Source organism: Drosophila albomicans, chromosome 3 (assembly GCF_009650485.2).
Source record: "Drosophila albomicans strain 15112-1751.03 chromosome 3, ASM965048v2, whole genome shotgun sequence".
In the NCBI taxonomy this organism is placed as follows: Eukaryota; Metazoa; Arthropoda; class Insecta; order Diptera; family Drosophilidae; genus Drosophila; species Drosophila albomicans.
This window is the reverse complement of record NC_047629.2, coordinates 58,745-78,894: the sequence shown is the minus strand read 5'-3', so window position 1 is coordinate 78,894 and position 20,150 is coordinate 58,745. Positions and strand designations below refer to the sequence as shown.

The following is a 20,150-nucleotide window of genomic DNA, read 5'->3' as shown; positions in this document are numbered from 1 at the left end:
AAATTTATTTTGTTTTGGAGTCGCTGTTTGTTTGGCTGTTGCTTTTATGTTTACCTCGGCATCGTTCGCTGCCCATTCTTTCCCATTCTCCCTCCAGTTAGCCCATGTTGCATGCAACGTGTGAATAATGGTTGCCTTCCTCTCCAGCTCCTCCCACCGGCTACGTTGCAGCGTGCGCTTTAAGGTGTAGGTGTTAAGAGATGTGTTCGTGTCTGCCACTGACGTTGCATACATCAAACTAATGAGACGCTTCTTAATTAGCGACTAGGCAGCTATTCTTCAACTTAATTTGAGTTACAGTTAAGGCGGCGGCATTCAGGTCATACTATAGCTCTAGGAGCATGGGTATCAGACGTTTCAAAACATTACAAAACTTAAACAAAATTCATGCTTGTATTTAATACTTTATTCGAAAATTATTCATTTCATTATTAACTAAACAAACTTAAAATTATCCCTAATTGAATTTCATTGTGATTAAATATTTCATATTTACATAGTTTTTATTTATTTAATTTTAATTCAGATTATTCGCCAATGTTAGGTATTGTTTTATTTTTGCCTGCTATTTATTTATTTGTTCTGCACAGCGAATTACATTTCAAGTATGCGAATAACTTTAAAATCAAATTATTTTTCTGATATTTCGTGTATTTTCCTGTTTTTGTTTTATGTTCCTTCTGCTTCCTATGATTGGTTCATAATTTTTATAAAATGTTCACATTTTTATTATCTATACAAACATTTTTTATGGCCAAGAAAAAATATACACACCGCATCGCATCCCTTCGTTGATGCCTAGAAAAATGCTTGATGTACGAGCATGTTTTATGGATATTTTGCTTTGCCCATCTGAATGTTTGCCAGTTTCTGTTCCAGCTCTTGGTCTGGTCCGGGTGTGGGTCTGTGTCTGGGTCTAGGTCTTTCTTTCCGTGTTATGTTGTTGCCTGCGGTTTGCTGGGCGCGTTAGAAAATTTACATATGCACATAAATCTTGTTTGGGCTTTGACTTTGTTTGTCTCAGCGAACTCTCAACTGCAAAGCAGCCAGCACCAGCCACCAGCGCTAGAAATGTCTCTAAATATTTGTAGATACTTATTTGGTGGCATACAAAAAACAACAACAACAACAACAACAACTTGAAGCGACGGCAACAACTCAATAAACAGCACAGTGTCGTCTCTATCTCTAACTCTGTCGAGGAAGTGTCAAAAGTTTGAAATGTATTTGTATTTGTATTTGCTTTATGTATCCGTGTTAGCGGGTGTGCGTGTGTGTGTGTTGTTATGTGTTGGGGCACGTCCAGTGACGACGACTTACTGACAGACACTTTGACTTGCTTGTGGCATAAACTTTACATATTGGTTACGACCAAATCGACAGTAGAGTGAACTAATTGGCACTTAGACAGCAACGAGCCATCGCACTATGGGCCAAAAGCCCAAATTTGCGGCATAAACTCTAAAAATGGACCTAAGATTCTGAAAATTTCCACAAATATCTAGGAGAGAAAGATAGAATTTCGGAAAAAATTTTGTGTCAATTTGACCACGCCTTCCCCCCGCCCCCATATAACCGTCCGTATGAAACACTGGATCTCAGAGACTATAAGAGATAGAGCTATAAGCATTTGTTATGTTTGCACGCAGATCAAGTTTGTTTCAAATTTTTGCCACGCCCACTTCCGCCCCCGCAAATCAAAAATATCGAATAACAAGCCTAATTTTAAAGCTAGAGTTACGAATTTTGGTATATACAATAATTACCATAGTAGTTATGATTCCTGAAAATTTGGTTGCGATCAGATAAAAATTATCGAAGTTATTAAAAAAACACTTTGAGCAGCGCTGCATGAGAAAACTCATAAACACCTGCAACATGTATTGTTATTTCAAAAACGGGCAAAAACCATTACTAAAAATGGATTCTATAGAAATTTGTTAAAAATATTACATTTTTACCTTTAAGGCACTTGGAGGCACTTAAAAGAAAAGCTTCACAGAACACATGTACTTTTGTTAGAATAAGCTAGAACAACACATTTCCAACACATTAGTCAAAACAACACAAACATTTAGAAATATGGAAAAACGTTTAGTAACTATTAATTTACATACCTTGATTTTTATTTTCCATTAACACACTTTTAACTTTTAATGTTTGGTTCAATTGAATTACGAGCTGCAAGTCGTCAAAATTTTCGCGGGTTTTTTGTCTAAAACAAAACAACACTGAACAGCTGACTTTAAAGCGCGCAAAAAATTAGGGGTATTCCCAAAAAATTGTATCAAAATTTTTTTATATCATATAAGTATTCAAGATACCAAAAAAATAATTAAACAACACTATTTCAAAAAAAAAAAAAAATCATTTATGCCGCATATTTGGGCTTTTGGCCCATAGTGCATCGGTGGCCCCCAAATACAAAAAGTATCTAATGGATAACCAAACAAAAACTTGTCAGCTAAGGCGGACAGCTGCGAGCAGCAGTAATTACATACAAGAACAAATTTAATAGCCAACTTCAGGGATATCAACAAGTTACGGATGCAAATTCATGTCCAAAGTATTTGTATGCTTGTCGTGAGCTGTTATTGCAATTTAACGAATGCTATTGATATTATGATCGTTTACAATTTCCTTTTATGTAAACGATCATTCCTGGAAAACAATAAATTACGAGAGGCATCGATAAGCGACAATGCCGACAAAGCATCGATTAACGATAGTTTAAAGAAGACGGATTTGTTTTTTTGGCTTCATGGTAAGAAATACAATAAAATAAAACATTTTCCGTTTGTTTTTGTTGTGTATAATTGAATATAATTTCCAGCACTATATATTTATTAAGATATATGTATGTATGAATTGTATTCTAAAAGAGTAATATACAATGAAATTATGAATACAGAAAAAACTTGACACTTACCTTCAACGGCAAAAATATTACAATTTCAAATCCAAAAATGAATACTAATTTATAAATTACTCAACTTATAAAATTGAATGAAATTGTGTTCATTTAGAAAAGACATGCGAAATCATTTTCTTTATATTGTATTTTAATTTAAAATAATACATTAACCATTTCTTAATTTTAAACATTAAAATAAAACCCTAAATGTATAAAATGTATCTAACTGATATATAGAGACCCGCCTGGTTAAACAAGCTGTTCATTGCTTGAAATATGCACTACAAAACTGTATCTAAGGAATAGATTAACATCTTTAAGTAATTTCAGAGCTTCTTATCAGAACATCTTCAACAAAGGGCTGCAGAAAGAGTTCACACATTAGACTATTCTCCATGAGTCGCAATTTCAACCTGGAGCATTCTTTTTATTATGCTTTTGCCACAAAACAGTTTTCTCATGCTGCAATTGTTGCCAAGTACCGTTGCGCCCCAACCGCCTCCCACTCTCCGTTCTGTTCGGCGTCTGAGCCAGGCGAAGTGAAAGAAACAAAACAAAACAAAATCAGGAGAAAAGCAGTCGCCTTTTTTTCACATACGAGAACTGTGAAGAAGCATTTACATAAATCCAAAGTGAGGGAACCAGTCCGACCCTAGCAAACTGACTGACAGTTCAATTTATGCTTCCTCTGCGCCTTAAATGGGCTGGCAGGCAGCGATAAAGACAAAGATTGCAGCGTCGTGTTTTGCCCCATCGCGCTGACTATGAAATGCACTTAAGCGAGGCAGGCAACAACAAAAGTGCGAATTCGCGCAACCAACTCACCAAAACGAGAGCTAAGAAATGCATTAAAGCCAAATGTATCTTGCGGATATATTATGCATATTTATGGAATTCTTGCTAGCCGATCCAATTACGAGGTTCTGTTTACAACTTCAGCATCATATCGTCACTTGAAACTCTATGAATGGTTCTGCTCAATATTTATACACTGTTCAATAAATAGAATAAAATTGCAGTGATTGAAATAACTAACTATTATATTCTCTTATTTAATTGCAAATGCATTTAATCAATAAATAAATATTAAAGTGTTCATTTACTAATTTGAATGTTATAAAGACGTGTTTACCTTATACATATAAATTATCAATTTGAGATCAAAAACAATGTAAATAGATCCTTTCGCAATTCTGATATACATATATTTAAAGTTGACATAGTTCAACTTATCAAGCTACCCTCGATTTCAAGTGACTTTTTTATTTGTTTATTGAGCCCTTACTAATCGCAGCACATCATTTGGCTTCTTGCAGATCTGGACTCGGCAAGCGTGCAACTGCTGGGCAGCAATCGAAACGAGTTGTTGCTCAAGTGCCACGTAGAAGGGGCCTCTGGCGATGAGCCGTTGCGCATTGAATGGTATCGGGACAGCGCCAAGCTGAGCACCTGGCAGAATGTGGAGCTGCAACAGCATCGATTGCTGGTGCGACAGCCGAGCAGCGCCGATGATGGCTTCTACCGCTGCATTGCCTCCAATGCGGCGGCGCGTGTGATGAGCAAACAGGGCTTTGTGTATCAGCATCAGCACGAGAATCATACGAGCGGCATACCCAAGTGCCTGCCCAGGTTGAAGAAGAACCAAAAGCTGCCAGAGTCGTGGGGCAAGCAAGTGTTCTTGTGTCGCGGCAAACGTGGAGGTGCCGGCGGCATGGATCAATCACTGTCACTGCCACCATCTCCCGATGGTCTGCGCATTGAGCAAGGCCCCAACGCCAAGCTAATCATCAAGGAGGGAGACGCGGCTGCCCTCAGTTGTCTCTACGAACTGCCCGCCGAGCTGCAAAATCAACGCATTCAGCTGCGTTGGCGGAAGGATGGCAAAGTGCTGCGACATGTGGAGCTGGGAAGTGCACTCATACCCGGTCAGACACTGGACTTCAGCAAGGACGCCCTGCTGCGTGAAGACGGTCGCCTTGTGCTGCACAAGCAGAATGGCACCCTTAGCTTTAGCAGCATTATTGCCAGTGATGCCGGACAATATATGTGCCAATTGCAGCTGGAGGGTCATGTGGCAGTCAACTCAGCACCTGGGACTTTGGAGGTCATTGAGCAGCTGAAATTTATGCCGCAGCCGACGTCGAAAAACCTGGAGCTTGGCATTCTCGGCAAGCTGCACTGCAAGGCACAGGGCACTCCAACACCACAGGTTCAATGGCTGAGGGTAAGTAGAGATCAATCATCAATTTTTTAGTAGATAAATTCTTGAGATAATTGTTCTTCACTTCCCATATTAGCAGCTGAAATACCGATACTAGTTTAGAAAGTTTCGCGGCATTGTCTCCCCTTCTTTTCATGATAAATTAAAATATCACTAATATTCAATAGTGATAAAAATATAAGAATGTTTCGTTATGAATGTCTTTTAACAAAATTAGAGCATAAAAATGATCTAAGAACACGTTACAAGACTACACTCAATAAAAGTAAACAGTACGGTATTATTGTTAAAATCAACTAAATTAATATACCAAGAAAAATACTTAAATACACCTCTTACATTTTCTGTTGGCACTAAGTTTTATTCCTTTATTACCTTGAGTATCGGGTCTATAAATTTAATAGTAATATCTTAAATGCAACTTTATAGTATAAACTTTTTACAAATGTCTTCTTAAAATATATTCGGAATATAATTGAATTTCTCAATTTTTTATGCCGATATTCATTCGAATTCTCGTAGCTATACATTTTTGATAAGCTAGAATACCATTCGTTTACGAATGGAGAACTCTATATCTATTCATTGAGTGTTATGTTAGAACTCGTTGGTGCTCCATTCATATATGGTAGGGCGCCATCCCGCGGGGCTGTGTGTGAGGTCGCATGTCCACCTAGAAAATTGAAAAATACTACGTGGTGCTGTGTAAACTTTTCTTTTCAACAAGCGCATTTCATATGCAAAACTCTATTGAGTTCTATCTAGCTAACATGCCCATTGGGCCCCTCCTCTACCTCTAATATCCAGTCAAAAGTCCTTTGTTTGCAGCTGTTTGCGAGGACCAACCAATTTTGACAACTGTTTGTCCATTTGCCGGAACAACTGTCCCGCCCCACCACTACCAACAAAAAAAAAAAAAAAGTAAAAATAGGGGAAAACACAACAATACTAACAAAATCCCCCAACGAAGTTTTTTCTATTTGGACTGGTTTTTTGGTGTAAAACAAACGCATATGGCCTGAGCTCCCTCCTCTCGGTTGTCAAGGTTTTTGCATTTTAGATGAAAACGCGTCGCAACTGGATTTTAAAATTGGTATCTAATAGTCCACAATTCTATCTCCCTCCCTCTTTTACTTCTCATCTCTTCAGGATGCGGCGAATGACTCGCTGCCAGAGCACGTGGATGACATCAATGGCACTTTAACCTTTAAGAATGTGACCGCCGAGCATCGAGGCAACTACACGTGCATGGCCAGCAATAGCCAGGGACAGATTAACGCCACAGTCTCCATAAATGTGGTGGTCACACCAAAGTTTAGCGTCGCACCCGTGGGACCCATTGAGACAACCGAACAGGGCGTGGCTGTCATACACTGTCAGGCAATTGGAGACCCCAAGCCAACGATACAGTGGGACAAGGACTTGCAATTCCTTAGCGAGAACAACACGGATCGTCAGCGTTTCAGCTTCTTGGAAAATGGCACACTCGAAATCCGCAATGTCCAGGCCGAGGATGAGGGTAAATACGGCTGCACAATTGGCAACAGTGCGGGATTGAAGCGCGAAGAGGTTCGTCTGCTGGTGCGCAGCAATGGCGATGGTTTCATCACCGAGGAATCAGCTGGGGATGGTTTTCTAGTGACACGTGCCGTGCTCATCACCATGACCGTTGCCTTGGCCTACATTGTGCTTGTGGTGGGACTGATGCTCTGGTGTCGCTATCGTCGCCAGGCGCGCAAGGCTCGCCTCAATGAGATGAGCATTAAGGAGGCCGGCGGTGATCAGCCGGAATCGGGAAAGAACACTGAGCAGGAGCCATGTCTGGCGAAGCAATCACGCAACGGACACAGCAAATCTCGAGGCGCCAACGGGGATGCCCAGAAATCCGATGACACCGCCTGCAGCCAACAGTCGAGGGCATCAAAGAAATCGGCTCATATCTACGAGCAACTGGCTTTGCCTCGCTCCGGTCTCAGCGAGCTCATACAAATTGGACGCGGAGAGTTTGGCGACGTCTTTGTTGGCAAGCTGAAGGCTTCGCTGGTGTCGACGCAGTCACAAAGTGACAAGGACACGGATCCGGAGAAGCAGCACAGCAACAGCGAGAATGGCAGCGGAGCCAGCGGCAGCGGAAGCACTACATTGAGTACGCTGAACGAGAAGCGTCGCTCTAAGACCTCAATGGATGACATCGAGGAGATCAAAGAGGAGGAACCGTCACAGCCAGACCAAACGGAAACCACACCCGATCAACTGGTGCTGGTCAAGGCACTCAACAAGGTTAAGGATGAGCAGGCTTGCCAGGAGTTCCGACGACAACTCGACTTGCTACGCGCCATCTCGCACAAAGGTGTCGTGCGTCTGTTTGGTCTGTGCCGGGAAAAGGATCCGCACTACATGGTTCTCGAGTACACAGACTGGGGAGATCTCAAACAATTTCTACTGGCCACCGCTGGCAAGGTAAACACTGCCACAGCTGGATCCTCACCACCGCCACTAACTACAAGTCAAATGTTGGCTGTGGCTTATCAAATAGCCCGTGGCATGGACGCCATCTATCGCGCCCGATTCACACACAGGTAAGATGGACATAATTACTTAGGTACCCATATAAGGAACTAAAGCTGGAAGAGGATATTATAATATTTGTAAAACTGTATAGATATAATCTTTATGTGGATTCCATTTCCCAACGTTAGAAAATAAAACGTAACTTTTATGTAGGGAACAACCTCAATAAAATTTGAGTTGATTTAGGCAATAATTTCCTTTCAATTAGAATATTAATTCCTACTTGTGAGCTACATATTTGGCAGCTTATATTATTTTGACATGCATATATTTTTATACCCGCTACCCATAGGGTAGAAGGGTATTATAACTTTGTGCCAACAGGAAATGTATGTAACAGGTAGAAGGAAGCATCTCCGACCCTATAAAGTATATATATTCTTGATCAGCGTCAACAGCCGAGACGATCTAGCCATGTCCGTCTGTCCGTCTATGTGTCTGTCCGTCCGTCCGTATGAACACATAGATCTCAGAGACTATAAGAGATAGAGCTATAATTTTTTTTCGACAGCATTTGTTATTTTTGCACGCAGGTCAATTTTGTTTAAAATTTTTTCCACGCCCACTTCCGCCCCCGCAAATCAAAAAAATCGAATAACAAGCGTAATTTTAAAGCTAAAGCTGCGAATTTTGGTATATACAATAATTACTATAGTACTTTGGTTGCGATCAGATAAAAATTGTGGAAGTTATTAAAGAAATACTCTTGTTGGTACTTACTAGGGGTCTGAGTTGCTTTGGCCGACAATCTAGCACATTGTGCCGTCTATGGTATATTTTGAATGGTGTACTATATCGATATACCAAACATACCATTTGGTATATTCTTAGTATTTTTTAGTATATTTGCAGTATATTCGGTATATTTTGAGAATAATACCGCAAAATATATTGCTTTTAATCAAATTGGGTAGCGTGTATCTCACAGTCGAGTACAACTGACTGTAGCTTTCTTACTTGTTTATACTACTATATGTAGTATTATTTATTCTAAATCGATTATGTTATTTAATGTGCCTTCCTTAGGGACTATCGCCTAAAAATTAGCATTTTCATTAGAAAGTGTTTATTTTTCTCGTATTTCATTTTAAGTAACCTTCCTCTACCTCACTTTACAAGAAATTGCAATTTATCTTAAATGCTTGATAAATACCGCATTTATGACAATAAGAAAATTAGTCACGCTCTCTGGAATAATTAGCCATTAACCCAAACTTCTCACTTCTACTCCTGTCTCTCTTAAAAAAAAAACAGAGACTTGGCCACTCGCAACTGCGTTATCTCCAGTGAATTTATCGTGAAAGTAGCTTATCCGGCACTGTGCAAGGATAAATATAGTCGGGAATATCACAAGCATCGCAACACGCTGCTGCCAATCCGCTGGCTGGCACCGGAGTGCATCCAAGAGGATGAGTACACCACCAAAAGCGACATCTTTGCCTTCGGTGTGGTGGTGTGGGAACTATTCAATCAAGCCACCAAGCTGCCCCACGAGGACCTAACCAATGAGCATGTGGTGCAACGTGCGATGGCCAACACACTGGAATGGTCCGTAGCCGATAGTACACCAGCCAGCCTCAAGGAGATTTTGGTGAGTAAATATACGAAGGCCATTTCTCTCGAAGAACGACAGCTAATTAATACGATATCCTGTGCACACTTTGTTTCTTTCTACCCGTTACAATAATAGCTCACCTGCTGGTTGACCAATCCCAAAGAACGCCCATCCTTCAGTCAGTTGGGAGCCGCGCTCAGCAAGGCCATGCAAAGTGCTGAGAAATAATTAGCGACAGCGTTGCCAGATTGATGACTGAATTAGTGTTGGCAAACGTTATAACTTAACATTAACATTTGCTAACTACGCCAAATATAATTTGTAGTATTTTTCATAGTATATAGAGGAGTACTCGCAAAATGCCGCAGCATTTGCTTGAACCATTTGCGAGAGTCCAATGTTATCGCATCGTACTGAGTTCTATGTATTTAAATGCTAGGCGTGTGTTCAACATGCGCACTTAATGCTAAACCTAGGATAAGAATACGTATAATCACACAACTACATACATACATAGAAAATTGTGTATGCAGTTGAATTGTAAAAACCGCAAGCATTGATATCTTCTCTAAAGTATTTGCGTGGTGCTGCATAAAATATGCAGCTAAAATGTAAATAAAAACTGCCACAAACAATTTGCAATTAAACCAGTTGAAGCATTTATAGCCGTAGCCTTTGGGGTATTTTGAGAAATATTTTCAAATCTCCCAAAACATGCGAATATATATATTTAATGATAAGATCAATTTTATAATGTAATCTTACATACTGATAAACAAACAATTTGAAGCATTTACATAAGTTCATAAATATTTATAATTAAATTATTTATAATTAAATTAAATAAAATACACAACAATGAATTACAACGAGTATTTTAATTTCCAAATTCAATTACCTACTTAAGCCAAATTTTTAAACATAAATACATACATACTTACGTATAACATAATTTCTAAATACATAAAAAGCAAATAAATCGTAACAAATTTATAACTAGCCGTTTAAGCTTTGATGCATGTTTACAAAACATTTAAATGAAATAATAAACACAGAATAAATAAAGTAAAATGAAATGAAATAAGCAATGGCCGAAATGGAAATCATTTTAAATGCTTAGCCCAAAAAGCGACAGTCGGAGTAAAAAGAAAAAATGAAAAGTCAAAGCTGAAATGCAAATAAAAAACCCTTGGGGCCAAAATCCGGAGTCGGGTTCCGGCCTTGTTATGCTGTGTAACTACTTTTTATAGACATTTCATTTGGCGTGGCAAATTTGTTGATGGTCCTTCGCGAAGAAGTCCCGCCAACGATTTGCCATCCCGCTCATTCACACTCCACTTGATTTGAAAAATGAGCGCCTATTGAATTGGCGGATTGAACATTCGGTTTCGGGTTGCCTGACAAAACAACATGGCAATAAACCGTAAAGTTGCCTTGGCTTATTGAGGCTTTAAGTTGCACCGGAAGTTGACTAGGATCCCTACGATGAAGAGCCTAGGTTGCGAAAAAGTTTCTCGTGCGAAAACTTTAGCAGTCGACCGAGCGATATTTGCATTTGAATCAACAACAAACACCCAACACAATGAGTTGGCATTTTTTCCTGCTTTTTTCTTGGATTTTGCCTTAGTTTACTTTCTCTTTCTTTTTTTTTGGTAATTGTGGGCAGCTGTGGCAGGTTTGAGCCAAAAGCATAGGCTGTTTAGCATTTCATGGCACGTACAAATTTTCTGTCATGAATTTCAAATGCCTAAGCGCAAAGGCTGATTGAAAAGTTTCTACGAAAAGTGCCAAAAAGTATTACATCTTGTCGTGTAGCGAGACGCTAATACTCTTCCTTTATATTGGAAGGGTATTTATTTAAAAGAATTTAAATTTCAAAAAGAAATAAAAAAGTATTACATTTATATTTTATATATTTTAGACACAGTTTTTAACATAACAGAAAACTTGTATCAAAATTACGAAATTGTGTATATTTTATTTATCTTAGCAAATTGGTCAATGCCAATCAAATGGATCTGAATATCTTATTTGTTTGTAGTGTATCGCCTGCAAGTCCAAAGCCGTACGCTTGGCTTAACAAGGATTTTAATTTGAGCATAGTCCGCATTCAGGTGCCTGGTCGACATTTATGAGCAATTAGTAGGAGATGGATCCAAATAACTGAATAGTAAATCAAAGATTTTTCGGACCAGCTGTATAGAAAAAATATTTGCATTTAGTTTCATGGAATAGAAAAAACTCTTTGCCTACGTCTGCCATGACGTTTCCTGTGAATGGACATGAATAAATCAATGTCGAATGCAGCTGATTTCAACGTCAACGCGGCATCGTGTGCAATGGCTTGTTGTCATGTGTTTTGCATGGCTGATGGCTTGCCAAATGGAACTGTTGAAAAATACATGAAGCCAGCCGCACATGGCGTATGCGCAATATTTGTATACATGAATTTTGGTATGTTTTTGCGGCAGCTGCAGCAACAAAGCCTAAGCTTACCATATTTTTTTCTACATTTACATATCGCACACAAAAATGCCATTCAATTTATTAATACCGCACGAGAGGGCAAGGGAAAATGGCTTTACCAATTGAAGCGTAAAATGTGCATTACTCATACGCCGCATATGCCTCACATCAACACACAGTGGTGTGTGGTGTATGTGTGTGTGTGCCCCCAGATGACCTACGCCACTTTATTATGCCTTTTACCTGCACACATACATATTAAATTTAAATTTATGCACGACAAAAGTAAATGTTTGGCAAATAAATTACGCGCAAAATTAAGGCTTTTGTATGCGAGTTCTAAGTGAGTTGGCAATTGACTGCAAAACTCAACTCGTTGCCAAAAAACAAAGCGCCGGATTGATGGCAGTAAAACGGCCGCAAGGCAACTTCAACTTGCAACTCTGAACATGAAGTACACACAATACACAAGGCCGCTCTTGACAACGGGAACAGAGAACAGAGAACGGGGAACAGAGAAGAGAGTTCGGAGGTCGGGGAACAACAGCCTCATTATGTAGTCGCCGAAAACATATTTTCGCATTCATCAGTAAGGCAAAACTTTTGCAGAGAGTCTGCCTCTGACTCTGCTGACTTCCTGGCACATAATTGAGGCACATCGCAGACTCATTTGTTACCGACTCCTCCACATAATCATATTGCTGTCAGTAGGGTAACTCTCTTCCAGCCCATGCCACACCATCTCTATTTAATATGAGCTTGCTGCACATTTGATAGCTTGGCCTCGATTTTATGGCATTTTCATTTTAGAACTTGCAGCGCAATTAGTGTGCCAGAGTTTGACAAAGTTTTGAATTGTGTTTTTAGGCCAAACGAAATGAGCAGCTGCCATCATTAAAGGGTTACTTCAACTAGTGTGCAACTGCAGCACATCATTCCAGTCAACAATTGGAAATTTTAAAAAATAAAACAACCCCCGAAGCAATTCTCAAAAAAAATAAACCCATCGTGTATTTCCTTTAAAAGAAAGTTTGAAAATCCCACACGTTTTGCGCTACTAATTTAATTATTTCATTCACTTGATAAAATATTCAACTGAAGACTTTTAGTGAATCAGTGCAACAAGCCAGACAACCGGCGACTCTCACTCTGTTACTCCAAAATCTACAGCCACGCGCCTCGGCTGCAAAGCCTTTTGAGCGTATAAATTTAATTAAATTAGTTTCAACTCGCGTGAGTCGAGCCCCAACTGTAAAAATGGGAAAATATTTTCATATTTCTACGTCTTCTCTATAAGGGGCTGCTTGGCACTACGATTACCCCAAAAAGTCACCACCCAGAATGGTAAGGAGACTCACGTTTTGGCCACAGTGTTGACGCTGATGCTACTTTACGATTATATGAAGATTATGTTTGCTTAATTTCCAGCGATGCTGACAACTTTCTGCTGATCTCAGCGAAACTCGGCACTGTGGATAATATTGTCAAATATTAACATATTCAATAAGCAGGCTGCATTTAGTTTGTGTGTTAAATACATATTTTAAACAATTTTTAAATTTTACATTTTGTTACCAGTTTTTAGAAATTATATCTAAAATAAAAATATATTTTATTTTTTTTATTTTAAGCCCCAAAAATTTTAAAGTAATTTTTATTGAATAATATTATGCATTTATAAATTATGATATAAATTTATTATTTAGTTGACAAAACAAAAACTTTGAACATATATTTTACAAATTTCCCAACTTTAACACTACTTTAACACTAGGTTAATAAATTTGTATAGATTTTTTTAAAATAATATTGAATAAAATTAAATATTTATTGATAATAATGAACATTTCCATTATTGTAATTATTTGACTTTATATTAAAACGCAAATTTTAAATAAACATATATTTCACAAATTTCTTCAGTTTAAATTTACTTATTACCAGATTAAACATTACATCTTAAATTTTTAGTTTTTTTATTTCTTTATAAATAATGATACAAATTTGAGTTTATTCATTATTTATTTTAGTAAAATTTAAATTTATTGATAACACTGACCCATTGTATTGGTTTGTCTGTAAGAATTTATGTGCTATTGAACGACCTGCAGTAGTATGACAAATTAATGTTAAGATGTGAGAGAAAAAAGGTCAATGAAGTTGCAAATACAAAAAATAAACGGGAAAAAACTAATTAGCGTTAAATGAGGGTAAACTTCGAAATGTGCTTGACAGTTTCAGTTTTGAAATGATGCCGCGTGGCAGGCTAATGGCTGACAGTGGAAATTATGGCCATGTCAGAATGAGATGGGACAGAGACAGAGACAGAGACAGGGACACAGCACAGCATGGCTGAGACTCAAGAGCAGAAAGACAGGTGAGCTGATTGTGCTGTGCTTTAAGCAAATGGTTTAAAGCTGGCAAAGATTTAACCGCCGGTTATTTAGACAAACAGCCAAGACTTGAGTGCAGACAAAGGCGACATTGAACCAACCCTGTCGACTGTCGACTGTTTGGCAAAAGGGATACGGTACAAACGAGGGGGAACGGGGTGGTGTGGTGCAGGACATGCATTAACCAAACAGCTGAGCCTTTCTTTGACTCATTAACGCACAGGCAACCAAGCGAGACAGGAAGAGAAAGCGAATGAGAGAGAACGACAACGAGGAACAAGTGAAGAGCAGAAATGAAACATCAGCCAGCAAGCGTCGTTCATTCTACGTAACATTTCAAGTGAAATAAATACCCCCAAAGTCATAAAAACCAAACACAAAACAACAACAACAAGAGCAAGAGCAGCAACAACACTGAGCTACCCTCAATGGGTGCCACGTCTGGCAGGCGACATCATCATCGTCGACGTCGTCGTAGTCGTCGTTGTCGTCGCCACTCGAGTTGACTTGAATGGTTTTTGGTTCTACTCGTGGCCCTGCTGCTGCTCGTGGTTCAGCTCTTGGTGCTCGTCCCGGCTCCATTCTGAACTTCAGCTCGACGTAAAGTAACAATTTTCATTTTCAACAGTGCGCAAAAGGACGGGCGCAAAGAACGCATAAAATTTTACGAGCCACGCCAGAGACTTGGAGGAACGACTCCCACGGCAAAAGTTTAGCTTTCGTGTTGGCCATAAAAAGCCTGACGGGTTTTATTTACCAAAGCAAAAGAGAGAAAGACAGAGAGAGCGACAGACAAAAAGAGAGAGAGAGAGTAAGAGTGCCTGAGCGTATGCAGTTGATTTGGAGTTCGAAAAACTGAACGCTTCAATAGAGTTAACGCCGAGGTTCATTGGGGGATTTGTGTCTAATGCAAAAAAGCAAGGGCACAAAATAAAAGGTTTAGGGTTAAGTTTGGGGAATTCGAGCAGATTTTTGGGCGCTTAGGAACTGTGTTCAGGTGATGTTTACCATCGAGAGTTCTACTTCCTCTTTCCTACATTTTTTGTTATGTCTGTGGGGCGTTTATTGACTTGCTGCTTAGCTCACTTACGTGTGTATTTGTTGAGCCCGTTTAAGTTTCGCCAGCTCTTTTGGTGGCAATAACGGTAAGTGTGGCATTAGCCGACTTGTTATGCTAAGAGATTGGAGCATCGTGAAATTAGAGCTAAATGAGGCTGCTTTGTGGCCCGAGACGTTGAAACGCTCAAGCGTTAGGTTCAATAGGCAGAACCTCGACACAAACAAAATTGCTTACCAAATGTTGAAAACGCCGAGCGGAAGCAGAATTAAACTAAGGACTCGTTTGCCAAGGATGTTTGCAAAACTGTAAACTGTGAAATGAGCTGCGTTTCGGGATGCCAAATAAAGGGACAGAGTCTTCGCTCCTTTGGTAACCAAATTGAGGTGTACTAAATGAAAATGAATAAGAAAACTTTGTGTTTTAAGCAACGCTGGCGAGGCGATAAAATCAGTCTTGAGCCAATTTAGACAAGAATCTTGTCAATTCGTTTATTGAAGGACTCGAAAAGAGAGCACTCACTGAGTTTCATCCAAAGCTAGAATTTCTCTTCTTTGCACGCATATTTTTAAATATTTTCACTAACTTCGCCAAATAATTAAAGTATCCCTGAATACATAAATTTAAAACATACGGATTGGTTATTTTGTGTAGATCTACTTAAAACATTTGCTTTATTTATGTAAAAATATTCAACATTTTTCGTTTATGAGAGTTTTCGTAAAATGAGAGTTAACTAAAAAATGCTAATACAAATATTTGCAAAAATTTAAAATATTAAAATAGTTTAGAATTGATTCTTACAATAAATATTTAAGAACTTTCTACTACTATATATTAATATATTAATGTTTTTATACAAAAAAAAAGAAAGATAAGAGATTTAGATTTGTATTCCTTAGCATAAATGTAGAATTATTGGGTACTTATTATTAAATTCTTAATACTATTTTTGTTAAGTACTAAAATTAAATTGCCTCTACTTATTAGACACTTCTTATTTGGATTTTTTTATGTATGTACGTTATTTTAAAAATATTAAAAGTAAAAGTTAACTACAAATTTGAGATAATGAAATTAATAATACGATAAGTAATATCTACATTCGCTATTTTTAATCAAAAACCTTTACATAACTTTTTTTGTAAAATCCAATTAAAAAAATTTAACAATACATATTTCATAAATTGTCCTTTTTAATACAACAGTTGAATTGATACAAATGTAAAACGAACAACTTCATTGACATAAATTGCATCCAAGTCTTATACAGAATGCTTTAAATTACATATATAGGTATGTATTTATCTGTCTGAAGTGGATTTGTGGAGTCGCACAGCGACCGAAGTTGCCCAATACGTTATTTATAATGTTGATTTTGCACAAAATTCTTTCTTCCAGTTTGACACCCATTGACACAATAGCGTGCCGGCAATAACGGTTGCCGAGTCCTTTGGCTCAAATAAATGTGCACAAAGCCCGTAAAACTTTAAGCACACACACGCATACACTTACATACACACCCACCCATTGAGGGCAAGCAAAAAGTAACTGAAAAATTTAGCGCTATGTCAACACATTCGCATTCACATTCCAAGCGGCAGAGCAGAAGCTGTGCCAGGATAAAGGACCCCAGCCAACGACAACGAGTTGAGCCAACATCTTTGTGCTGTCGTTTTCAATGGCAATTGCCCAAAAAGACGAAAAAACCAACGAGAACAATGATAAAGAGAGAGAAAACTGCTGTCGGAAGAAATGTGCAACGTTTGCTGTGAGCAGAATAGTATTGTAACATGGAACTATCTACATAGTGGACAATCCATCACACACAAAAGTCACCGATGCAAAGGCGCTGCGGAATAAAGCCAGCTATCCACTATAACCAGCAGAGTGCAAGGGTCATAGGTCACGTTTGCTGCCTTTTAAAGTAACTATACACTACAAAAAAATACTTCGATTAGTAACTGAATAAAACGGATAGCATTTCAAAAACTTAAAATATTTTTATAATTTTTGTATTTTGTATACATCAACAAAACACAAAAAAATTAGAGTACAAATAAATTACTTGGATTTTTATTGATTAATTATTATAAATAATTGATTTTTTATATTCTTCCAAATTAAATTAAAGTTAAAGTTAAACAAAATAAAGCTAAAATAAAGTTAAATAAGAAAAAGGTATTTTATTATTTTATGTTATTTAATAAATGCAATAAAACGCATCTGCTAAGTTTTACAAATTATTTCACTTATAATTGAGTAGAACAACGTTTAGACTTTGTCTCCTGCATTTGTTTTTAAGAAAACTCCTGGCAATCTTCTTATCTACATATGTATATATCGTTGCCAGATAGTGTTGCTGGACGATATTGCTACTGTCTTCACAAATTATATCAAAAAAACTAAAAATACAAGATTAATAAAAATTACTTTGCATTTTAAATTGTTATATATTTTAATCTCAAAAGATTTTTATTGTATATTGTTCCACGAGTTCATAAGTTGTTTTTTTTTTAAGCATATTCTTTGACTGTAACAAGACAACGCTGATTGCTAAATGACCAAGAAAGCATCCCAAGTCCGTGACGCGCCAGTTACTGCCAAAGTGTAATTTGTGCCGTAACAAGTTAACACCCGCAGCAACCAGACTAAGCTCGAAGACAACAACCAACTAACTGTTTTATGTAAAAATAAGAAAACTTGATACGGCAAAATAGAAATTGTACAAACTTTTCATGTTAGTTTGCTGCAGCATACAAATTATTTTGGCCATAAACTTTTTCTCAGCGGAGCTGGCGAAACTCAAAACTATTTTAAAAACTTTCAAGCCAGCAGCCATGGCTCATCCTGAAGGATAGGGCCGATTGAGCCACACAATCAGCATCAGCACCCCACACCGCAGTGCATCACCGCATGACGGCCATTAATAGCAGAGATTGTCTTGCTCAGTGAGCTCGGCAAAATGTTGATAAATTAAGACGCAACCCACAGGCCACAAATCATTGAATTGAACCGCAATGCGACGAGTTTGTAGCCCCAAGTCAGCGACTCCTCCAACTCCTCCAACACTCCGCCATTACCTACTTTCATACTTACAGTCTTCATTTGCCTGCGGAGCCTCAGCTGCTTGGTCTGCCTCAATTCAATCTCGAATCGATTTTACTGTAGGGCGACAATGTCACATGTGTTTTTGTCTCCTAGTCGAAACTCTCTAATGTCATCTCTTTGCAGACTCCTACCAAATATATTCCGTAATACCATTTCTTGGTATTTTCTTTTTACGTCGACTGCTGGCGCAGTTGTCGTTCTGAATTTTAATAAAGTTGCGTCCGCAAGTTGCCTTAGTCGCTGTAGGGGAAAAGGGTTTCTTTGGCCACGCCCCACTCGAATATTGTCAAAAAGTTGTCGCTAACAATTTTATCAATAAAATTTATGACGCCTGTCCTGTCCTACTCGTCAGTATGACGGCGCCCAAAAGCACGCTACGATTATTTGAAATATGGCAAATACTCCATAATACTCTTTAAAACTCTCAATACTTGTTTATAAGCAAGGAGAAGAAAGATTAAAACCAATTTTAGATTGATGTGAACTTTACTGCAACTTCAACAATAGTTAATGTAATTTATATTGCTTCATAATTTGTAATCTTTACTTTTAAGTTATTAATCTCACAATTTAATAAAAACTTTGCTAATATTTAGCGAATCAAAAAATTACTTGAATAAATAAAACTTTAAAATTCTTTTTTGTACGCAGGGAAAGGTAAACAGCTTCAACAATGCAAAAAATTCCTTCATAAGAATTAAAATACTAATAATATTTATTAAGAACTAATAAATAATATTATAAGTAATATTACTGTAATTTATATTGCTTTAGAATTTGCATACTTTTCATTTAATTTATTTATCTCCAAATTTACTAAAAAATTTCAACAATAAATCGCGAAACCAAAATACTTGAATTATGGTAAAATATCTATGATATTCTTTAAAAATCTAAAGGAAAAGAAAATTAACATCAATTTTGTGCAAAAATGCAATTTATTACCACTTCAACAACAGAATAACTTTCTTTAAATATTTTATATATGCTTATAATATTAATGTAATTACTATTTCTCAATAATTTTGAATTATATGTTTAATTTGTTTACTTTCAATCTAATTTTTATTTTACAATTTAATAAATCATCAAAGTAACCACTTCTTGTGTAAGTCAAAAAAATTCTTGACGTACGAAAAATTATCTCCTTTAAATACTTTTCTGTAAGCAATGAAAAGAAAAATTAATATTAAATTTCATTATACATTATTAAATAAAAAATATTTAACTTCATATAATTGAAAATTATAATTATAATTTAATCTGTTGCTCTTACGAGTTGGTTGAGTTAATACTACAAATTCGACAAAGTAACAGCATCGAAATACAACTATTCGAGTAGATCCTTTAATAGTCGTGTATCTTATAACTTTGTAAACATAAATGCCAACTTACTTGATTAGTTGGCGTATTAGAGCGTGGGTCGAACTGAATTTTCTCTAATTGTTTTGTATTTGCATAGCAATTACTTCAAGACGCCAAGTCTTGGTTTAATTGAAAGCCAAACGCAGCTGCCAAAATGATTTTAGTTATTTATGCAACGCCAGCAGCAGCAGCAGCAGCAGCAATCCGCCAAGTTGGAGTCAAAAGCGTTGAGTGAGACGGAGACGTGGGAACACGAATCCTCTTGTGCGCAAGTGGCGCGTTTAACCGCGGCAGGGAACGGAGTTGGGTCGCCAAGTTTCATGCCATTTGCATGGCCAACGTAGAACTGCAACTGAGATGGCAACTGAGGACCAGTGTGAATGTGAATGAGAATGTCCATGTGTGTGTGTTTGCTTGCACTGGTTGTGTGAGTGTGTGTCTGTCTCGACTTACCAAGTTGCATAATACATAATTTTGTTTTCTTTTCAGTGTGTGCT

The 20,150-nt window shown here is 37.6% G+C and overlaps 1 protein-coding gene across 2 annotated transcripts in view; it reads left to right on the top strand.

Annotated features, from left to right (window-relative positions):
- LOC117569775 (tyrosine-protein kinase-like otk) overlaps positions 1-10,314 on the top strand; it is a 28,308-nt gene extending 17,994 nt beyond the window's left edge. Inside the window, exons 1-5 of one of the 2 annotated variants that reach the window (XM_034251074.2) lie at positions 2,384-2,764; positions 4,231-5,138; positions 6,285-7,714; positions 8,961-9,297; positions 9,397-10,314. In XM_034251074.2, the coding sequence (XP_034106965.1) occupies positions 2,548-2,764; positions 4,231-5,138; positions 6,285-7,714; positions 8,961-9,297; positions 9,397-9,489 (2,985 nt within the window). In that variant the 5' untranslated portion in view covers positions 2,384-2,547 and the 3' untranslated portion in view covers positions 9,490-10,314. Of the gene's footprint in view, positions 1-2,383; positions 2,765-4,230; positions 5,139-6,284; positions 7,715-8,960; positions 9,298-9,396 lie in introns of those variants that run through there. The other variant, XM_034251073.2, reaches the window with a different exon arrangement.
- The last annotated feature ends 9,836 nt before the right edge of the window (positions 10,315-20,150 follow it).